Here is a 23,032-nt window from a genome sequence, read left to right as displayed (position 1 = left end):
GAAAAAAGTATTATGGTAAATAGTGTCAAAATGAAGGCTGATAAGCTGGTATTTAATTCCCTTATCAAAAAAGCATATGAAAACCCCTGATGAGTGGCAGAGATCAATGATGACCATTGTATATATAAGACTGTTATTTGGAACAGAAGAGGAGTAAATGGTAAAGGGCATGAATTAATTTGTGACACAAAATTAAAGATACATTGCGCACCTGTGAAACTGAGAAATATAAATCTCATTGGAAAATGTAGTCTTGTGGAAATAATTCATGCAAATACTTGAAAGTGTAGGTTTAATTATGAATGAAAACCTAAAACCAAGTGTATTGTAAATGCACATGAAAGTAAGAATTCATGGATTTGAGATTGTTGCATGTTACACTTCATTTAATGGTGAAAATAGAAGAACTAACGATGAGTTTTGTGAAAATTTATGCAATTAGGAAAAATGTATTTTGCTAGATAACACAAATGTGGGAATGAATATAGAAAAATGTTTGGGCTATTCTGACATGAAATGGTGGTTGGATGAGTATCTGTTTAAGTAAAAGTCTATTTTGATTATAAAATTAAGTATAAGGCTATTCATATACACGTTAAAGGAATTAATATAAAAACTATGGTAAGTTTGATTATAAAGAAATGAGAGATCTTACAAGAATGATAAGAGATTCTGAATGTGACACAAACCATTTTTGCTAGTATCAAAAGAGGATTTTGGTTGAAAATGGATATATAAGAAACAGAAACTGACTAATCTATGTCCCATAAGCCTTCAAATTCAAAAGAACTATCAAATATATAAAAAAATGTCTTCATGTTCTCATGACTAAAATGTTGTATCTCTTTTCCATACCCATTCCTGTTTAGAGAGCGTCAAATCAAATGTCCACAATGTGAGAAGCTATTTTTAAGGACAAATCACCTAAAGAAACATTTAAACTCTCACGAAGGAAAAAGGGATTATGTGTGTGAAAAGTGCTCTAAGGCTTACTTAACAAAATACCACCTTACTCGCCATCTAAAAATTTGTAAAGGACCAACCTCTACTCTCTCAGCCCAAGAAGAGGAGGAGGAAGGTTCTTCGGAGGAGGAAGAATTGATAAATTCTACAACAAATGAAAATTGCCAACTCGGAACCACCATGTATGTGACGGCTGATACACTTTCTTGTCACAAATAAAACAATTTCTAAAATTATTGTTTATTTAAACTTCCACTCAGTGGCCATAATTCTCATCTATAATGAAAACGGCTTATCTGTTTTCAGAGTGATTGCCAAGAACATTAAAATAATATAATTACCATGTTCATCTATTAAAATGGTATCAGTGGTGACTTGGATGCATGATGGATACAGCTGAAACAGCATCAGCTGTCTCTGCTAAAGATATCTTTAATGTGAAAATATGCACAAACCAAACTTTTTTCATTAAAGTGCTTTTTTATTGAAAAAAAGCTCGTAGTTTAACTTAGTTCATTAAATTGATATTTGTTGTATAACAGTGAATTTTTTGCTCATTTGTTGACAACTGAGCATTCACAGAGAATTAGAAAACAAAAATACAGTATGGGAAACAGAGTAAGGCATGCTAATGCTTGTGTTTGAAATGCAAGCTTAGTTTTAGCATGAATTTTACATACAAAGGTTATTCATATTGCTTTGTCTATACTGCATCTGATAACCACTTATTTTAAAAGGGAAATTATGCTGCTATTATATTTATGGAATGAAGCTATCGTTAAGATTTGTTTTCTTATAGAAAATTAAAATACTGCTTTTTAATGTGTGTACTCGTTATTTTTTTCCCTCCTTTCAATTTTTTCCAGTATATTAGAAATTGTTTTTTCATCATAGCATTTTTGCTTTATTAAACCATTTATTTATCTATACGTGATGAACTTCAGTCAATGTTAAGTATACTGACATTGATGGTTTTCCTAGAAGTATGTTTAAATTAATGGTCTGAATCAAAGAGATGAGAGCCATGGTATAGTAATTAAGGCATCAGATACTGGAAGACCATGAATTCTAGTCCCACTTTGGATACAAAGCCAGATGGGTGACCTTGAGCCAGTCACTTTCTCTGAGCCCTAGGAAGGAAGCAATGGCAAACTACCTCTGAAAAAACAAACAATCTCCAAGAATTGAATACAAATGGAAAGGAGGGGGGGAGAGAAAATCTCAATATTGTTAATCTTAGCCATTTTTTATGTCAGACTGGATGTTATTAATTAGCATATGCCTATACTATAAATATAATATATTTATATAAGATCAGAGAATCATGCTCTCACAAGGTATCCAGTCCTGGTTAATAATAATGCATTTAAAATCTTCCACAATGTAGAGAGCGTCCTTTAAATTCTCAGAAAACTGGCCTTTAAATAATAGCTTTTAAACCACAAACAGTGTCAAAGGAATTAAGTAGCTGTTACATACATCAGAATGCCTAAGTATATCTTAATACAAATGAATATGTTCAGAAAATTAATTTATTTTATTATATTATTGCTAGTGTTTTTGTGTTTTACATATTCCAATTTCTAGCTGGTTAACACGTCAGAAATGTTTTAAGTAACATGACCTTAAAAGCAGGTAAAAAAGTGGTTTACTTATATCTTCATAAAAAAATTATGCTTATTTCATGATTCCATTGTAGCTTCCCCATAGCTGCTACTACTATTAGCAGACTTACTTCCTTCAGAACCTGATGTGGTAACTGTTAGCCTCTGTCGAGTTCCAAAAACATCATTCACTATAATGCCAAAAAGAGAGAGAGAGAAAGGTTAAAAATTCTAATTTTAAAGAAGAAATTGACCTATTTTTTAGGATTACAAAACTAGAAAATGAGCCAGAACAGTCACCTGTAGAAATAGTACTTATGTCCCAGAGCTGTAGTCCCTGCCTTTCTCCTCCAAATGCATAGACAAATGGTAGATCTGGACAGCAAGCTGCACAAAACAGAGCACCCTGTGGGAGAAGACACATTCTCTTCTGATTTTCTGCTAACTCAACATATAGCTATCTTTTAACAAACACATTTCTAATTCAAATCAGTGAACTAAAATCAAAATTAGCAGAGGTTGCACATATCCAACGTCTTTAGACTGTATTAGAACGGGTGTCAAACTGCCGGCCCGCGGGCCTGTTGCATTATACAAAGGCCGCTCCCACTTTATTTCACGTAAATATTATACACAATATTAAGTTAGTAAATTACAATATTAATAGACCAGATCTCACCACTTTGATTCTTCACTCACTTCAAAAATTAAGGCTTTATAGGTATAACTGCAGAAAAACTGAAATTACCATTTTCATATCTCTGGAATAGACTAAAGATGGCTTATTTCCTAGGATGTCCCAAATTTTCACACATTTATCAGATGATGTTGTTACAAGACATCCTTTGATTTGGCTACTTAAGTGTAGTCCTGGAAAACATAAGCAGGTGCTTTTAGTATTAAGTCAGGAAGAAAACAGAACACTCTTGTCTATAGGCATTCTTTTAAGTTAAGGGATCTATGATTTAAAGGCACCCCACATTTATGGTGCAGCAATACCAACTGAAACGCAACTTGTTCTATTGCCATTAGAAAAGACAAAGGTACTTAAAAATTTGACAAATATATCAAAATCTAGAATAATTCATTTCATTTAAGTTATTACTGGTAGATATATATATAGCCACCCAGCTCATGAAATATAATTCTGGATACCAACATATTAAGAATTAAAACCATATAACACACACACCCCCAAAAAATTCCAAAACAAAGAATGTGGAAGAAAACAATCAGTTGACATTACATAACCATCTTGCAGGCTCATTATGGGATCCCAAAGTGAATGGAAAATTTTAAGGGCCTTCTAGAAAGTAGACAGGGATGGGGCCAATCTCATCTCAGGGAGAATGATGTTCCAGAGCAGGGGCCACAGTAGAAAAGGCACACCATCTGGGTCTTGCCAGATGGAATTTCTTAGTGATAACACTCAACGCATACCCCTCCTGCCTAACATGATGGGATTGGTGGCTATAATCAAAGAGAGGCGGTCCATCAAATAACATGATCCCGTGCAATGTAGGGCTTTAAAGATCAAAAGCAACACCTAGAATTGGACACCAAACAAACTGGCAAGCAGTGCATCTTGCAGAATAAAGATATAATGTTCATCTTGCTGGGGGGGGGGAGGAGAGTCAAGAGAGCAAGGACAGATGTACTTCTCCTGTCCTGCTGTCACTTAGAATTCAAAAGTGTGGCTAATGCCAAATCTAGGCAATGGCCAAAATCTGAATCCTGACTGTAAAGGGTCAGATAATCAGCTTTATCCAGCTGATAGAAGCTGCTGCACAACCTAGAAAAAGGAAGTTAAATACTGGATGAAAATAGTCCAGTATGGTGGGCTCCAGGAATGGCTTTGTGATGACCCAGGGCACAGCACAGAGGCAACATAGTCAGCTGGCAGTTCAAACCGCCCTTTAATTGCTCCAAATTTCCCCCAAATGCTCCCACGTTTTTGGCAAGCCCCAGAACACAGTAAGACACATACACTTTCAGCAGCTCTGGCTGCAAGTAGTTTCACAAGTTTTTAACTCTTCAGGCAGTTCCCTCCTTCTCTCCATTCTGTGCTCTAGGATCAGGAGGGGGTGGCCTTTGCTCATCACCTGAGCTCTGTCTCTCATGTTCATCCTGTCCCAATCCTGAAAGGCCCTGGCCTGCCTCAGCCTGCTCTTCCCCACATTCCTCTGAAGCCACAGAAACCTCTCTCTTGACTTCCATAGGGTCCTGTTCCAGCTCATTTTCCTCAGCAGATTCAGGCGCTGACGGGCAAGACAATGTCTCCTTAAAGGGCAGCAGAACAACCAATCTCTCAAAGAGTTAATTATTACTAGGATCCAACCAAATATCGCATGTTCTTTAGGCACTGTAAAATGGCAAATACAAATTTGCCTCAAAAATATGATATAACTATATATCTGACTAGAATGGGGTTTCCTTAGGAAATGGGGAAAATAAAGGCTTACCAGATACTTCTTCATCATGAGCTTTCATTGTGAAGACTGGTTTATGGGAACGAGCATCAAGACAATACACAAATCCATCTTCTGTGCTAGCCTACAACAAATCATTTCCAGAGATTTTAAAAATAAAATCAACAGGCAAGCCACCTTTCTCAATCTGCATGATCTTTTGGAGGTATGGACTTGAAATCCCAGAACCGAACCATCCAGCTTGAATGGCCATTGTAGAGAATTCTGGAAGCTGAAAGGGCAGTGTTGAAGTTGGGAAACACTACATAGAATAAACAGCTGGATGTTTGATGGCCAACTCTAACCATGCAGGTACTGTTATTCTTGATTTGATAACAAACCTATGGCAGAATAACTTGATATATTTGAGTAGATTTTACACTTCACTGTCAGGAACCTCTACATTACCAAAGCATCTCTTAATGAAATAAAGGTAATATAGCATTATCAAATCCCAAGCAGCAAGATTTCCATTTATTAGTGTTTTTACTATAATATACATTATTTTATGTCTTAAAATATGCTGGTTGCCTTGAAAATCTTGGATGATAGATATAATAGGACTGTGCAACACTTCAGATTCTAAAGAAAACAGATGCTTCCAAGAGTACACAGGGACACCTGTTGCTAGGGTCACTAACCTGAAACCCTTTAATCAACTTTTTCCAAAGATTGCCCTGCACTTATAGTAATAGCAATAGCACTTAGACTTATGTACCACTTCATAGTTCTTTACAGCCCTCTCTACACGATTTTCAGAGTCAGCATATTGCCTCCAACAATCTGGGTCCTCATTGTACCAACAGAAGGCTGAGTCAACCTTGAGCCAGTCAGGATCAAATTGCTAACTACGGGCAGAGTTAGCCTGCAATACTGCATTCTAACCACTGTGCCACTACAGCTCATCAGAACTTATATGATGCAGTTAGGAAAGGATGCAAATGCAATGCACCCACGCCTGATCCTGTGAAGCACTTTCTTTTTATCTTAATTACTTATTTAATAGGTTTTAGGGCTGCCTAACTTAAACAATATGACTCTGGATGGCGTACGACGAATTGAATTGAAATGCTACATAGCCTGCATAAATGCATACAATAGAATGGACAACACAAAACACAAAGAACCATCAGGTATTGTATTTACTAAGAAGTGGTGAGGTGAAAAATGATTCCAAGTCACTCTTTCAACTTGTCCACTAAATCTCCAGATTCTATGGTTGTCCTGTGGACTTCTGCAGTCATATAGAATGGCTGATCTGAAAAGTACCAATAAATATTTATTCAAATTTGGCACAAGATTTTTTTAAACATTATAAACTAAAATTAATTTACCTATGAGACACAGAAAGGTCATTTTTTCTAACAATAAAATACTTCTATTCTAGCTGAGTCATTAGTAAAAGATACAGCAATCTCACTGATTATAAAAGTAATAAACAGTGAAGGCAAACCTATTAAGTGAAATTACTGACTTCAAATGGTCTTGTTTCTAATTAAGTATGCAGAGAATGCTAATGCAACCTGATGCTAAAATCAGGGTGACCATTCCCATTAAGAATACACTTCCATAAATCATACCAAAATTCTAGTACGTGCTTTAAAAAGTCAATGTTAACAAAATATTCTGTGTCAAATAGCTTATGAAGGAAATACAGGTGGTCCTTGACTTACAACTGTAATGGAATCTACTTATTATGGTTGTAAGTCCTGATAGTTATAAAATGGGTTACTCATATAACCAATCCCATATTATATATATATATATATATATATATATATATATATATATATATATATATATATATATATATATATATATATGTGGCAGTTAAACAACAATGGAGACTGTAAACCAAACCCATTGTTTGGTATGGGACCTGAAAATGAAACGAACACCAGGTTTTGGCAAAAATGTTGTAAATTGTGGTCATGTGACTACAGGACACTGCAAATAGGCATAATACAGGTCAAGTGCTTGAAATGCTGTCACATGACCATGGGTGGGCTTGCCATCGAATGTCATAAAGTACCTTTTTCAGGTGTTGTCATAACTTCAAATGATTAGTAAGTGACCAGTTGCACGTCAAGGACTATTTATATTACATTTTATTATTAATCTCTGCCACTGTATGGTTTATATATTACCTGTACTTTTATATGTGTGATAGACGCAATAGAACAAGCTTGTTCTTACTTGTCATAAGAGCCAGAAATGAGAGTCTGTGTTTCAAATGGATGAAATTGCAATGTTTGCACCTAAAAATAACAAATATATTTGTATCAAAATGTAGTTTTACAGTGTACATGATTTTAAATAATTCTCACTATATTTTTTTCACAAACGGAGAGGAGTGTTCAATGATCTGTTTAACTGCTAATTTAAAACAGAGTAGTATACAACCATCAGCATGTAAAATTTATATTTGCTAAAACTTCATTATGTAGAACAAAAAGTGTGGAATTTTTAATTGGTTGGAACATTTATAATTAAATGTTATTTCTACAGAGCTCATTTCACTAGAATGCAAACATCTAAAGTAATAGCCATGGAAAACGAAGATCAAATTTTGTTTGAATAATGAATAATTATGTTAACTAGGAGTTGATATTAATTTCTCCCACTGGGCTGTGATTGCATAACTTCTCACAAAATTAGCCAGTTACATCTAAAATTTGAGAGTTTTTCTCTATAGATTTACTTGGCTCATCAAACTGGGAATATAATACTGCTAAACCTGTACTTAATAGGGCCAATGAATGTTAAAATACATGAGTTTTTCATAGGAAAATAAGAGCAGATGCAGTTTTCATCCCTAAAGCTGCCTATCATAATTTTTTTAATAGAATGGATAAAAAGTTCCATCCTTCTTAGCACTTGATCATTTGATCTTAGAATTCAAAAGCAATTAATATTGAGCTTTTGAACCTAGTTTTGCTTTGACTTTTTCATTATTTTCTTTTTAATGTTTAAATCCAAAATCAAATTTCCCAATTCTGTTTTAATTCTTTATTCATTTATAAATATCAAATTTAAAGACTGCATATCTCACTCATAAAGCAAATCTTTTCATAGATGCAGCAGTTAGGCTTAAACATCAGTTAAGGTGAAGTTTATTTAACTATGAAATATACAATATACAAAGCCACATTTAATAAATCTCAATAGTTAAACATTCATTAAATTAATATTTAAACACTTATAATTAAATATTATTATATTAATATTAAATATTTAAATAAAAATATTTATTATAGCAATCCCAGTGCCGTTCAATCTGTTTTTGCTTGCATTTTATCAAGTGCTGTCCAAGATCTGAAGAAGGGATTATATTTCAGGTATCCATTGGACAAGCTCGAACACATAGATGACATATGGTCATTCAAGAAACTCTTTTTGCTGATGACTGTGTGATCCTGGCACACAATGACAATGATGATCCATAGTTGATACTGAACAAATTTTCAGACACTGCTATGTTCTTCAGCCTGATTATCAGCCTGAAGAAAACTAAAGTACTTATCATCCCATTCCAAATATAAACTCTGCAGAACCAAGTATCACTGGTGATAACACCCAGCTGACAAATGTAAACAGTTTCAATACACGGGAAACATAATTTTGAATGATGGGTCTTTGGACAAAGAAATATCAGGATAAGCAAGGCCAACTGGGGTCTGGCTTGGCCGCATATTAGAGTGCTCAATCAATACAATGTCTGTATCTCTACAAACCTAAAAGTCTACAAAGCTGTGGTTATCCCTTCGCTCCTATATGGTTATGAATACTGGACTCTGATGACACACCAAACAAGAAGAAATTTCACATACATGCTGTCTGCTGCATTCTTGGCATTCGTTGGCAAGACCATGTCTCCAGACTGGAGGTTCACAAAGTCCACCAGCATTGAATTTCTGATTATCAGAGCCCAGATGTGGTGGTAGGATACATCATCAGAATGGACAAGTTACCATATGCCTCACCAATTGCTAGAGACTGAGAAGAGACATTGAGGTTGTCTACACAAGCACTACAAAGTCACTGTGAGGGAAACCCTACACTATTGTGCTAAACTTTGTACTTCCAGATTGGGATTGCACAGCTAGCTCTATGTTCACAGATGAATTGCACAACAGCATGGCAACAATTTGTTGGTTCATAAATCCTCATTTAGTAAGGCTCTAAGATACCCCACTCCTCTCTTTTTCCTAGCTTTTTAAAGAATAATGGCCATCTGAGGGGAATATAAATGTTTCTTCAAAAACTACACATACAAATAAAAAAAAACCTTAAAATAGTTTTACTTATATTGCTTACACATGGAATAGGAAGATGCTGTTCCCGAAATTAACCATGAAGTACAGAAGCTCTTCCAGGAAAAGGGTAAGAAAAATGAGAAGCTAATTTTCTAGTGGCAACTAGAATAGATACAAACTCTCTGAATGAAATTGGTTTTTCTTTTGTATTTTACCAAAAAAAAAAAACAGTATTAGAGAAAAAAAAATTGCATTTGTTGCAATACATCTGTATGATATCCTATTGTGCCAGATTTCCTTGTTATTTTGCTGCAATAGATTAATTCGGCTCTGCTTTTAGAATCAACATACCTTGTCTGTGTGAAGCGAAAGAGTTGCTGCTGTTTTGCCCTTGGACATGTCCCAAAGAATTACAGAATGGTCAGCTGAGGCACTTGCCAAGACAGATCTAAAAGAAACAAACATATTGCAAACAGTGTCAATGGCAGGTCTTAGATCAACTCATGTTTTACCTTTCTTGTCCAAATACCTATTCAGGTATTATAGACTGCTCAGTCATTTTTGTTTTAATTGAGTGGCAGATAAATTGCCCAATGAATTAAATGTATGAATAAATGTAAGGTAAATAACCAAACAGTTTCTGAAAAAGTATTTGCTCTTTTGAATTTTCTGACATTTTGCATGTTCTTGCTAGGGATTGGACCTTTAAACAGTCCTACTGAATGAAAACCTAGGTTTGATGCCTGTTTCATTCATGTCACAGATAAAATAATCCTATGGGGTATGCCGGTGTAATCCCACTGTCCCTTTCGATTCCATAATTGGTTACATGATTTTTAGCTGCAAGAACTGCAGCCAAACATTCCTGATTATCAGTATCTCAGATTGCTGTATAGGAATTTTTGCCCGATCCTTCAACTTAGTCTCCTGCTGGTTTTAGCCCCTGCCACATTTTTGTGGGATTTAGGTTTGGACTTAATTTGCAACATTTATTCTTCTGAATAATATATTCTTCATTATCCATTCTCTTGATTGTATATTTGGATTATCTTGCAATATGATCTGCTTGATTTCAACTGATACACTGATGACATGATATTGTCCTATAGAAGTCTCTCATCCAGAGCTGAATTCTCACTTGCTTCAATAATGTAACAACTTGCCTGTAGCTTGAAAAGTTTCCTTTTTGATTCATCTGCCTATAGTATATTGCTTAAGAAGCCTATAAAATCAGGTGGTTTTTTTTGTAAACTTGAGGCAAGTATCAAACTTCTTGTGAGCCACTGTTTCCATAGCTGTTCTTGAGTCAATGCTTTCACTTTGCTACACTCATTTCTATGAATCTGGATTTTCCCAAAGTACTTTCCTGGAATCATTTCCTTCAACCAAGGCAAGGAAAGCCTATAGATAAGGGCTCCCCAAGTGCAGCCTGGTACCTCTTGGGAAAATTAACTATTGCTCAAAATCTTTACTTCAAGAATATGTCTCTGACTGGCCCAACGTTTACAGCCTTTTTTTTTTTTTGCCTCAAAAGTCTCAATTATTTTTCTGTAGAGGTCTTCAAAAATTTATTTTGAGTTTGAGGCACACAATATGCTTCAAGATTCTGTGTGGCAAATATGTCACTGTGATGAGGAAAGCCAAAGTTTATGAGACTCAAAGAGCTGCGCTATCCCAAATCAACCCCGTTTAATTCCTTACATAACTGCCTGGCGATTACGCTTCACATTGGCACATCTATTATTATTATTATTATTCATTAAATAAATAAAACAAGTACCACACTTATTTCAAATCTGTACACTTGGATACTATACAATATGTGTGTTTGTGTTTGCACATGAAGTCTTGGTAACATTCAGTAGCAAAGATACTGTATGTAAGACTTTAGAAAATCCAAAAAGTAACAAGTACTTAGCAGAATTGTATTTTTGGAATATGCAATTACTGCCTTTAAGCCAAGATTGAGAAATATATAATGTATTCTATGTAAGACCAATTTTGTGGCTTCATACTGAGTAAATTAAGCCAAACAAATTAATAAACCTGCATAAGTCAAAAGCATATTTCAAAAATACATCTTCAGGAAGATGAATAAAATGATGAAATAAAGACACAATTGCAGCATCCATGGCAATTGTTCTAAAGATATCTTTAATTATGACTTACTTTGATGTAGTGGAAGTCAACTGCGCATTACTTCAATGTGTATGTGAGCTATAGAAATATTTTTACAAGCTTCCAGTTTTACGCAGTAGTGCAAGCAGCCAAGGGATTGCAGGGCTCCACACCCTACGAGCCAATTTTCTTCCTGTTAGGGGACCCTAAATGGGCCTAAAGTCGCCCCAGAGAGGCAACAAAGGAGGGGAGCCCCATCAACTGCGGAGAGACGGCGATCAATCCAGTCATTCATGGAAAGCCCTCCAGAAACCAGCAGAGTCTAGCCCAAGCTACAAGCAGCCGAAACCAAAAAGCACTAATTTAAGCTTGATCGTAAACAACATGTTTGGAACTGGGTAAGAATATTGATTCTCTCTCTTCTATTTGATAACTGATTTCCTGGGTGAAAAAACCCCCAAGAAGCAAAACTCCTCTGAAAGTGAGAAGGATGGGGACTTTTGCCCCACCTTCCCACAGAAGGAAGCAGCGAATTAAACTTTTATGGGGAACAGAATTATATTGAAATGAAATGAATATAAGACTTAAATCTGGATAAGTTTGAAATTGGTGGAATTTATTAAAATTTTCTTTTCAAAAGATTATTGATAAAAATAGAAGAAAGCAATTGCTTGTTTTAAAAACTGAAAAAATGAACTGGTGCTGACATCTAGTGGTGGATAAAAATATACAACTGTAGTTGCTCTAATACAGGAATTGGCAGAAAGCCCAGAAAAAGATAAGTTGTTTTAGTGACCTTCAATGTTTTAACTAAACAGAGAACAGCTGCAACAAAGAAAAGAAAACATTTTGGGCTACCTACAAGGCGAGAACTATAAACCTTAGAAAAAAATTGACCTTCCTGGATTATAAATACTTATTGAACTGTGACTCTAAAGCTGTTTGCAGAGAAAGGAAAACTTTGATTTTTGGCTATCATGGAACATCACAGATCTGCAGAAAGAACATATCAAGAAAAAACAAATATTTTCCAGGAGGAAATGTATGCTATGTTGCAACTAATTCAAATGATAATGATTTCAAACCACGAGGAAATTAAAAACAACTTTGAAAATATAAATGAACACATCTTCAATTTAACCTTACAACAAAACAAACTCTCAGAAAATAAAAATAGAAAGCAATCAAATAAATCAGACAACGGAACATAAATCAGAGGAAAGAAATTTACAGATGGAACCCAACAATAGAAGGAATTATGACTTAACCCAGGTGGAGAAAAACTTGCAGGAAGTATCGGACATGAAAAAGATAACCTACACTTCAAGATTGCAAAATAAGTCTGAGGACAAGAAAAAAGATTCGACAAAATGGATTATAGATCTGTCAGGAGAACTATGAGAACTTGAGAAACAAAAAAAAACGATAAGAGAAATTAAGAGAGAAAGAAAAAGATTTTCAATGAATACAAAGAGGCGAAACCCTCCCACAAAACATCTTACTGGATTTGTCTCTTGTACCTACAACAATATCTACAAACTATGGGAAGACTTTTTGGTCCAGCAGAGCATACTGATTGGGAAATATGTTTTGCAAAAAAAAAAAAAAAAAAAAAGACTAAAGTTAGAAGTAAGAAATTAGATGATGGGATTTATCAGATGGACTATCTAAAGATTGTTTGAATATGGTTAAAAAATAGAAAAATTTTGGATATAAATGTATTTTAGTTTAAGAGGGATGGGCCCCTCAAGTAACATAGTATTTTTTTATGATATGAGAAATATAAAAATGTTGGAATGGTTTATATGAGGAAAATGCTTTAGATACTTAAGTGTAATTGATCTTGAGAAAATCTCAATTGATAAACATGTTTTGAATAGATTCAAAAGATTAGATGATTGGATTTATTAGATAGAATATTTAAAGATTAAACATTTGTTTGAATACAGTTAAAAAGAATAGAAACATTCTGGATATAAATGTATCTTAGCTTAAAAGGGACATGTTTCTTAAGTAGTATACTATTTCCTTCCCTTTTTTTCTTCTCTTCTTTTTTTTTAAGATATGAGAAATCTAAAATTGTTGGGATGGCTTGTATGAGGAAAAAGACTTAAATATTTAAATATAATTAACTTTGAGAAAATCTTAACTGGTAAGAATGTTTTGAACACTGGGGAAAACAAATCTAAATAAGAACTTTGAAAACAGGATCTATGATGAGGTAATTAAGATGACCAATTAGAAAAGAAACTTTATATTGATGTGGTTTTTAAACATTAGAAAAATGTTTATATTCAATTGTTATCTATCAAAATACTAAGAAATGTACTAATTTAAGGTTGATAAAAGAGAATATTATTGGAAGAAGAGAAAATCAAAAAAAGCTGCTATATGGATTATGGAATTATAGAAATTGTTATTGTTTTTAAATATAAACCCAGTCAACATGCTATTTATCAAACATTAAGGTAACTATGTTAAAAAAATCAATAAAATATATTTTTTAAAAAAGAAATATTTTTACAAAACATCATTTATACTAATTTATCTTTAAATATATATATTTTTACCTTAGATGTTTATTCCACGAAAGATCAAGCACTGCATCAGTATGTCCCTGATGGTCTTCTTTGGATAAATTCTTTATGTAAAAAGATTAAGAACTTTTTAGAGTTTCTAAATATAATAACAAAGGATATTAATTCTATAACTCTTGCACAAGTTTCAAAACTTGAGAACCAATCCTTGCCTTTGTTCCTATAGCCTACTGATGATGATTGTTGTAAATAGTCTCAAATATATAAGATTATTCTAATTCAATATTTTCTATGATAGCTGGCAGCAACTATTCTGAGACCCAGACAAGAATCTTTACCCACGGTTTTTTAACAATTAAAATATTTCTAAATATTAAACAGAAAATGAATTTGAAAGTGTGCTATGTAAATAAAATAGGCAGTCTTTCTATCTCAGGAACCACATTGCAATGTCCAGATCCAGATTGGAGCATGCACAGGCACATGTATAGAGAAGCTTTCCTGTGCACACTTATAGTTATCACGAGAAAATTTTCATCAGTGAATGACTGTACTAGGAAAGACAGCAGGGTGGGATAAATCTCACCAACTGTTTTTCTCCAGGAAGTCTGAAACTTGGTGACCAGCAGCAGGCAACATAAAAAGTTTCCAAGAGTAACATTTGTAGCTCATGTATATATGACAAAGACTGAAAAGGCAAGCAACTTTCTTACTGAAAAAGTTTAAACTTTATTAATATGAGGTTTGTTCATACCAACCTTCTTTTGTTTCTTTTTCTTTGTTTTTGCCTTATTTCCTAGTGAAAAGATTGGCTCTAAAGAGTCCACTATGTCAAGATCCCAAATTTCAATAACAGGATTCATTGTGCCAACAGCAATATAATTTCCTAAAGAAATATCCATGTTAATAATGTATAAGTAGGTAAGGGAACTTTGGATCAGGCATGGGCACCCTTACTGTACCTGCTATTCTTAGAAGTAAATGTTAGTTTTTCATTGCTGTCATAACCATGAATGATCATTAAATGAGGCAGTTACTAAATGAAGATTACATGTATTGAGTTAAGGAGGCAGTTCAAGCATATATTTTCTCAGGCCCATGATGTTAGCATACAGGCCCAGGAAAAAATTGCTTATGCCATATCCAAAGCACTGCATACATCTACCAATGTAAATTTCTACTAGTAAATTTATCATCTGATGTCTCTTTAAAGAATGAATTTTATTTTTGTTACTTTAAGCTTTTTTTGAAATTATAGAAAAGATTTCTGTTTATTGCAAGGTTTGAGGTTGAACACATAGAAGCAAATGAATCTTGAAGGGGAGCTCATTCAGATCCATACCTGTTTAAGCTTCACTTTGGTCATTAATTTAATTATCAAAATCTGTCACAGTTTTGGAACTTGATCAGTTTTCCTTGGATTTAGATGGAAAGGAGATGAGTGCTTAAACACTGAAGCTACACATAATTTCTCCCAATAGTCTTATTATGTTACATAATATGGGACACAGTGATATCCTGAAAGACTTTACTTCCTCAGGAAAGATAAAAGACATCAGAAAACAGTGCCTGAAACCTATTTAGCCACTTGATAGGTTATCACAGCCATTGGAAAAACAATATGATCATTATCATTAATACTGGATAATAAGATTCCCTTGTCTACTGTAACATTTAATCTCTTTCCTACAATCCTAAAGGGCAATGCCTGGGAAAATCTACTTCTAAGTTACACAGTTTTAGAAGAGAAACAATCCAGAATGAAAACAGGAAACTGAGGAAAATGATTACTGAGGTAAAAATATAAATGCTCAGTGAAAAAAAAATGAAAATGAAAATATGTGATAGATAACAAGAAAAAAAACACATAAAAACAAAAAATATTTGTTCCCAACTGTCTCTCTCTGCACTTTCATATAGATGTCCCCTGCTAATTTGGGTATTATTAGAAATAAAATGGTACAACTTACCTGCAGAATCATTGGGATTAGGATCAAAGTTCATCCATTCCACACTTAAGGGGTATGCAGATAAAATAAGATCATGATGGACATAAAAGGAATCTTCTTCATGATTATAAACTGAAAGAATTAAGTAACTTCCTTTAAGTAAATAAAAAAATCATACTCCCATTATACAAATGTATAAAACAAATAATACGCTTGTTATTGAGAAAAGAATAAGATTAACATTATCATTATATAACAAATCAAAAATGAAATATGGGAAGATATTTCTGAGTTCCTTTATAGAAACTATATTTTTCATCACAAAAAGATTGTCAAGCATATGTTGTAATCTTTCCTCTCTCCTACCATTTGCAGATTTCTAGACAAACAGAACTCAAAAGGAATGCACTTTGAATAAGTCTTCCACAGGTTGACAATATCAGTACTAATCATATTAGATTTACTTATTTACACCTCTGCATTTATTAGTCTTATGCTATCCAAGAGATGATCCAATAAGCAATACAAGAAACAGCTGAGCTCAAGGACAGTAATAAAACATGCTAAGACTCCAAGGAACTGCTGGTCAAAACAAACACAATTGGACCAAATGGATAAGTAGCCTGATCTAATATAAGCAATATTTCAATGTTATGTTTCAATATTATGAAAGATATATAAATTATTCCAAAATATGGAAAAGAAACTGTGAGAAAGTGCAAGACTATAAAATTATTTTCCCACCAAATGCATTAAGAGAATATGGGGAAGCGATTTACAAGAAACAACATGATTCTATGAAATAGATTATAAACAAATACGTATAGTTTTACACAATACCAACTGATCAATCTGTAATATAAAAATATTATTCAAATTATTTGTGTTCTCATTTTTGAGAAACGGTATGAACCACCTGATCAGAATCTGTCAAAAAATCTGACAGTAACACATAATACATCAAACTCAAAATATAGGACCTCAAAACAAATAGCAATTGTGGTCTTACAGCAATCCATGTCCTGTATATAAAATCCTTTTTTGGGAGAAAGAGGGAAGAATTTAAGCATAGAGTTCACTGTTACGAATAAAGAAAATATAGGGAATCAACTTAAGTTAATGAATAAACCATCCATACCTTCCATAGTTCTTTGTTAAAAAGCCGCAACAGTTTAATACCTACCATGAACTTCTAGACTGCAGTGGTCCTTATCTACTCTGCCGCATACCACAAGATTGTCATTTGACTTGATCACAAAGTCTTCTTTTTCATATTGGTCCTAAAAGAGTGCAAGTTGAATATGATTTATTTTTAGTCCAATTTTCAAAACCTTATTTTATCATTGTACTTAACAGATGTCAAGAAACAATTTTAGGTGCATACAAATATTTGGGAATGCTTATTAGTCTTTTAAAGACTAACTGAAATCAGTTGTGTTTTGAAAGATAATTTATGTCACCTAATAAAATACTAAGAAAAACCATTTGTGCACTTCTTCCAATCCCAGACTAAGCTTTCACAAATTTGAAAATAAAAGGTATTCAAAAACAGCAAATGAAAATAACTGTATGTGAGGATACAACTAAAATAATTACAATGGAAAGATAATTGGGAACAGTACAAAATTATGACTTGAGGCATTCTTGTGCTTAAAACAGAATATTCAACATTAATATAGCCCAAATAAACATATATTAGAAAAGCAGTTTATATCAAGTATGTTGTTGAAAAAGAAACCCAGAAATACTACAGTATAAAAAAGACAGATGTTCTTTTCAAGTTGATTAATCTGAAAAATTTCTTCAAATAATGATATGCCTACCACTCCTAATATTGAATGTTATCTTTAGCCAGTATTAAAACTATGTTATTAAACAGTCTCCAGTGTTATTAAGCCATGCTTTAATACTCACAGTATCTTTAATAGTGATATATGGATCATTTTCATTAGTTCCATATACTGCAAGCCCTGCAAAAATCTCTCCAATGCCCTCTGTACCTATTATATGACAAACAGATTGTTCTTGATCAGACTCGTAATTGTGAAACAAGTAGCATCTTTTGTAAAGAGACTCGATTGCACATTCTTGAATAGAGAACCTGTTTGTGTACAGCAGGAAGGAGAGATAAATACCTGCATTTTCTTCATCATAGTTATCCAAGTCATATTCTGCCAATTCATCATTATCTAGCTTATCATTGTCTTCATCTTTGGGAGCAGAGCTAGCTTCCTCACCATCAGCAACATCCATGGCACCTGAGGTTTCTTCTTGTCCACCTCCATCATCATCATCACCATCACCATCTTCTGTCCTTCATGTAAAAAAGGAAGTTAACAATATTTTCACTAATCTTGCATAACTTAACATTAAAATGTCACTGTCTAATCTTTAGTTGTTTGTACAATTCCAAATTGTTTCTGTGCCAATAACTTTGCAGGTTCCACCTATCTCACTTTATAGCATCCCAGGTAAATATGAAGCACAGGATTGAGTTGTAAATCTGATGTTATGCACTTGGAGATAAATTTAGATCAATGACACAGTTGCAATCCCATAGAGACTTAACAATCAATTTCCTTTAACCGGAAAATGCTTATTTGTGTCAAAAACAATCACATTCCACAGCAGTCTCTTCCTCACAAAAAACAGGGTTTCAATATATTGAATGTATGTTCAATATATGTTAATACATTTATAAAACCTTATTAGACATCACTTCTAATCATATGTAATGATCTGGGGGTTTTTTCATTCCAAAATTCTATTATAGAGTATCCCTGTTTTTATTCTTTTTCTTCAAACCTGAACTGATGGTTTACTTTTGGCAGTTTGCGTCAATAGTATATTCAATCACAAAGATTTTTTCCATTACTTCTACGCTAAAAATTTCATATATTATTTTCATATATCGCTACCACAATTCCATGCTACTGGACTTATGCTATAGATCACTCAGTCTAGTTTATATATTTACATTGGACAAATGTAATTAGACACAAACTAGATTTTAACTTGACTATTATTAAATTGAAGAAATACAGATGTTTTGCTGTAAATTGACTTTTTACTGCAGACATGTCAAACACAAGGCCCGGGGGCCGGATGCGGCCCGCGAAGTAGTTTCATGTGGCCTGCGAAGCTATCCTGGAAACAGTGAGGGAACGGCCCCCACTGCCTTGGCCCTGGCCCAGGCCGGCCAGGAGCCAATGTACAATTTTGTGGTGGCCATCTATGCTGAAATGCATTCAGTCTTAGCTCCACAAGGCCGTCTGGAAAGAGCAAGGAACCTGTCGGCCCTGCCCCCTGGGTGCATGCTGGGGAGGTGTCACCCTTTGTGAGGAATGAAGAAATGCACCATCGCTTGGAAGTGGCCAGCAAATGGCCCTCGGCTACTTCATATATCCAACTTGATAGGCTCCAGCGGAGGGGTTTCAGCAGGCAGTGAGGCTCCTCCAGTGGACTATGCCTTAGCACTTGCCCCAGTCCCACCCCTTCTACCAGAGACCCAGATCTGTCCCACTCCTGCCCAGGTCTCCACAGGCACCCTTGACGCGAATGACGTAGAGCTGGCCATGCCCACCCAATAGGTCACACCCACTCTGTCCACAACCATCCAGTAGGCCAAACTCACCCGGTCTCCCCGAGGGCAACCGCAATGCTAATGCGGCCCTCAATGAAATTGAGTTTGACACCCCTGTTTTACTGAATATCAGCTTTCTCAAGCTATTGTTCAAATGCAACCCAAACATACTGCAATCTGTCTTTAGCTTCAGTAATCAAGCGCTTCAGTTCTTCCTTGTCAAGTTGTACCTGCAACATAAACATGAAAAATAAAGCCTCCTATAGTTAAATCAAGCTTGACACTTGAAAAACAAGCCATTTCTGAAATGCGTTTCATCTAACATATTTTAATTAAGATTATTATATCTATTATATCTATTTAAAATGAAATCGCAGATCTATAGTTTTTTATATTGCTTTATTACTGTCTCCTGGTTGCCCATATTCTTGGTCCTCAGGTATGACAGCTCTGTTTCAACCACAGTCCATTTCTGACAGCTTGCTTTAAAAAAATCCAGTCTGAAAAAATAAGCTGTAAAACTCTCTAGAAAGTCAAGTATTATATACAAAAAAATGTGCCCAGGAAATGTAAATGAAGACATTTAGGTGCAAGAATGACTATAGAAACAAACCAAAATGAAATAGTTAAAGTATTATGTGATAATCTCTGATACACTATAAATTAAGGGAAGGCCTTTCAACGATGATAAACTAAACAATTCTATATGAGGGACAACTATAAATGCAGAGAATTACATGTAAGTATTAGGTTAAAACCTGGGGAATTATGGATACTATGTAATACAAACAAGAACAATGGAAACAGCAATAGTTGTATTCCATGAAAACCCAAATCCAAAGTTATTGCTGTTCTATACTGTTACATTACTGAATTCGAAATTGTTTTGGTAGATTACTCTGTTCGCTACACATAATTGTAAGATATTATGAACTGGCTTCATAAACGGGGACAAAATATTATGCCTGTGGAAAATACAAGAGCTGTGTGTACTCTACCTTGCAAAGTTCAATAGTACCAGAAACTAATACCATGCAGTTTTTTGGGTTTCTGATTTTCAAAGGAAAAAGCAAAAATACAACCCCTTTTCTTAATTTAGAAGCCTTAAATTTAAATTAGCCTTAATTAAAACAAATATATACGAAATACATGCTCTTGAACTTGGTTGACTTCATTTCAGAGATCAGACACGGTGGAAATGTATACAATCATCTTCTCTTCTTTCGCTTTCCACATTGCCGTCCCTGCTGTTTTTGCATAGCAACTAATTTAGCCTAAAGCATTCACTGCTTTGCTGCCCGAAATGTCTGTAGGAGCTCTGAAATGAGGGGAGGTGGGGCTCTCTTCCGTCCTCACCTTGTCGGGCGTCTCCTTGGTAACACCTTGGGACACCCAGGCAACACAAGTTACGGGACGACTCATGGCTCTAACCGACCAGGAACCGAGCAGCTAAAAAAGGCTTCCCCGTATGCCGACACGTGCGTTGCCGACTTCCTATTCGGCCCACTGAATCTTCCTGCTGACGTCCCCATGAAGCCGAAACACCCACCGTCGCCGGTCAAGAGCGCTACAAAATACTATAGGCCTCAGGGAGTGAGGTCATCAAGAAACGACACGTGAGTCTCCGCCCCTTCACTATCAAGAAAGAGATCTCAGCAACGCCCCTCCCACCCTGCAACGTCACTGGTACACATTTGAGTGGCGGGAGGGACATCCTTTTAAGTCCAACCTGGACTGAGCGACCTTCTGCAGAGCGATTCGCGTCTTTCTCTTTGTATTATGCAAGTTTCGGCTTCTTACCAGATTGAATGTTACCCCCCCTTCTTACCCCAACCCCCAAAAGGGAATGAATTAAATAAAATTCATGGGAAATATCATGTCTAAGTTACCATTGTACTTTGGACGGATTTCCATTTTGCTTTCTGATCCATATAGAATTAGGAAAACTGTTTTTACGCTTACTTATTTTCTTATTTTAAAGTATTTAAATGGCCGCCCAACTCGAATATGACCTTCTGACAGGTGCAAACACATAACAACAGAAAATACCGTATAATGCCAACCAAAAACAGTTGCGAGAATTGATCGCTGATTAGGGACTCGGCGATCTTTGGGTATGTTTAATTTAATTTGAAGTTGCTGTTGACTCGATTCTTGATTATACGTGTACGGTACTGTAATTTTCTTGGCATGTTACATAAGAAAGTTTTGTCCCCACCGTTTCGCTAAGCTGTTTGTTTCTAATAAAGGCACTGCAGAATCTTGAATGCTGACATCTGATCTGACTTCCCTGGAGACTCCCTGTAAATGCCTTGCAACTACTGTATGTAATTCAGAAACCGAAGTGGTACAATATAGTTTATATGCAGATCATTGTTATGACAAAAACAGCAAAGGGTCTAATTTTGCAGAATGGTAGCCATGTAAATCTGTTGCAGCAAAGATGATAAATTTATGGTTAGTTAGAAATTGTGGTGAACAAGATTTCAGCTTACCACAGCATGTCTCATAGTAATATATATTGTGGTGCGAACAGATGTATAAAGTGGTTTCTAGCTTAAACTGGTATTTAGTTTAGAGTGTTCTGCAAGCTCAGCCAATTATGACACCACAAACCAAGGCTTTAAAAATGGCTATGCCTGTTCTCCTGCTTCTCTTTCTTACTTTTTCCTTATTCCTTGTGCTTTGCCATCTTTCTTATGTCTCCTTTAGTGACTTCTCATAAAAGAGTTCTGACTCACCAGAATGGGTTCCAATGACCTTGATTCATTGGGTTAGTTTATCTTTTGTTAAACTATAATTTAACCATGATATCGGGATTGACATGACACACTAAACTGAACTTATACCAGTCACAAGCCCATATAAAATGTGTTTGTAGACCCAATGAAAATGAAAGGATTTCCTGTCTTTTGTCAAACTGTAAAGTCAATAGCTAATGAATATAAGATTTTTGCCATCTGATCACACAAGACAAGTTTATCCATAAAAACATATTTTAATTCTAACAATTAATTAAAGATCATATACCATTGTTGCTCACAACAGTAATATACAATTCACACAAAACATGGCTGATCTGACAAGAATGTTTTGCAGGCTGACTATATATATGTGTGTATAGACAGATAATATGGTTAGAGATAGATATCTTTCTTAAGGAATTTAATATACCAGAAGTCATGCAAATAATTTTACAGCAGTAAACACAATAGGAGCAATCACTTGTTGACACACCCAAAATCATTCAAATACAGAAACAGTCATTTGATAAATATATACATACACTGTATTTTTGTTATTCTTTTTGTGGTCCCTTCTAAATATATATATTAAAGCATTGCTCCCGCCCTGCCAGGTCCTTATTAAAGACAAATCCAAAAATAGGATTTGGAGTATTTTCTACCAATATTGACCACCAGTATAAATTCTTGAGATATCTAACCTTAAATCCCTATTATATTTGAGGCACTTAACCATTGGTTGAGAATTGGGACAGGAAAAGCCAATACAAGTATTCATCTCCAAACAAATATTAATTCTGATCTATAATT

The 23,032-nt window shown here is 34.7% G+C and overlaps 2 protein-coding genes across 3 annotated transcripts in view; one reads left to right on the top strand and one right to left on the bottom strand.

Moving 5' to 3' along the window:
• PRDM4 (PR/SET domain 4) overlaps positions 1-1,785 on the top strand; it is a 28,635-nt gene extending 26,850 nt beyond the window's left edge. For both annotated transcript variants that reach the window (XM_039363891.1, XM_039363890.1), the window contains exon 12: positions 870-1,785. In XM_039363891.1, coding sequence (XP_039219825.1) covers positions 870-1,182 — 313 coding nt within the window. In that variant the 3' untranslated portion in view covers positions 1,183-1,785. The remainder of the gene's footprint in view (positions 1-869) is intronic.
• Positions 1,424-21,035, bottom strand: PWP1 (PWP1 homolog, endonuclein). Its single transcript, XM_039363893.1, has 15 exons — positions 20,835-21,035; positions 19,650-19,708; positions 18,031-18,209; positions 17,810-17,895; positions 17,079-17,175; positions 15,917-16,027; positions 14,705-14,832; positions 13,980-14,050; positions 9,643-9,739; positions 7,232-7,293; positions 6,182-6,293; positions 5,030-5,120; positions 3,316-3,437; positions 2,868-2,973; positions 1,424-2,758 (listed from the first exon to the last, which is right to left on the bottom strand). The coding sequence occupies exons 1-15, from the start codon at positions 20,898-20,900 to the stop codon at positions 2,646-2,648; spliced, it is 1,500 nt and encodes a 499-aa protein (XP_039219827.1). The 5' UTR covers positions 20,901-21,035; the 3' UTR covers positions 1,424-2,645.
• Between the last annotated feature and the right edge of the window lie 1,997 nt (positions 21,036-23,032).

This window comes from Crotalus tigris, unplaced genomic scaffold (assembly GCF_016545835.1).
Source record: "Crotalus tigris isolate CLP2741 ecotype Arizona unplaced genomic scaffold, ASM1654583v1 scf7180000019630.4133010339:1179603, whole genome shotgun sequence".
Classification (NCBI taxonomy): Eukaryota; Metazoa; Chordata; class Lepidosauria; order Squamata; family Viperidae; genus Crotalus; species Crotalus tigris.
Note: the sequence above shows the minus strand (reverse complement) of the source record. Positions and strands in the feature narration are given on the sequence as shown.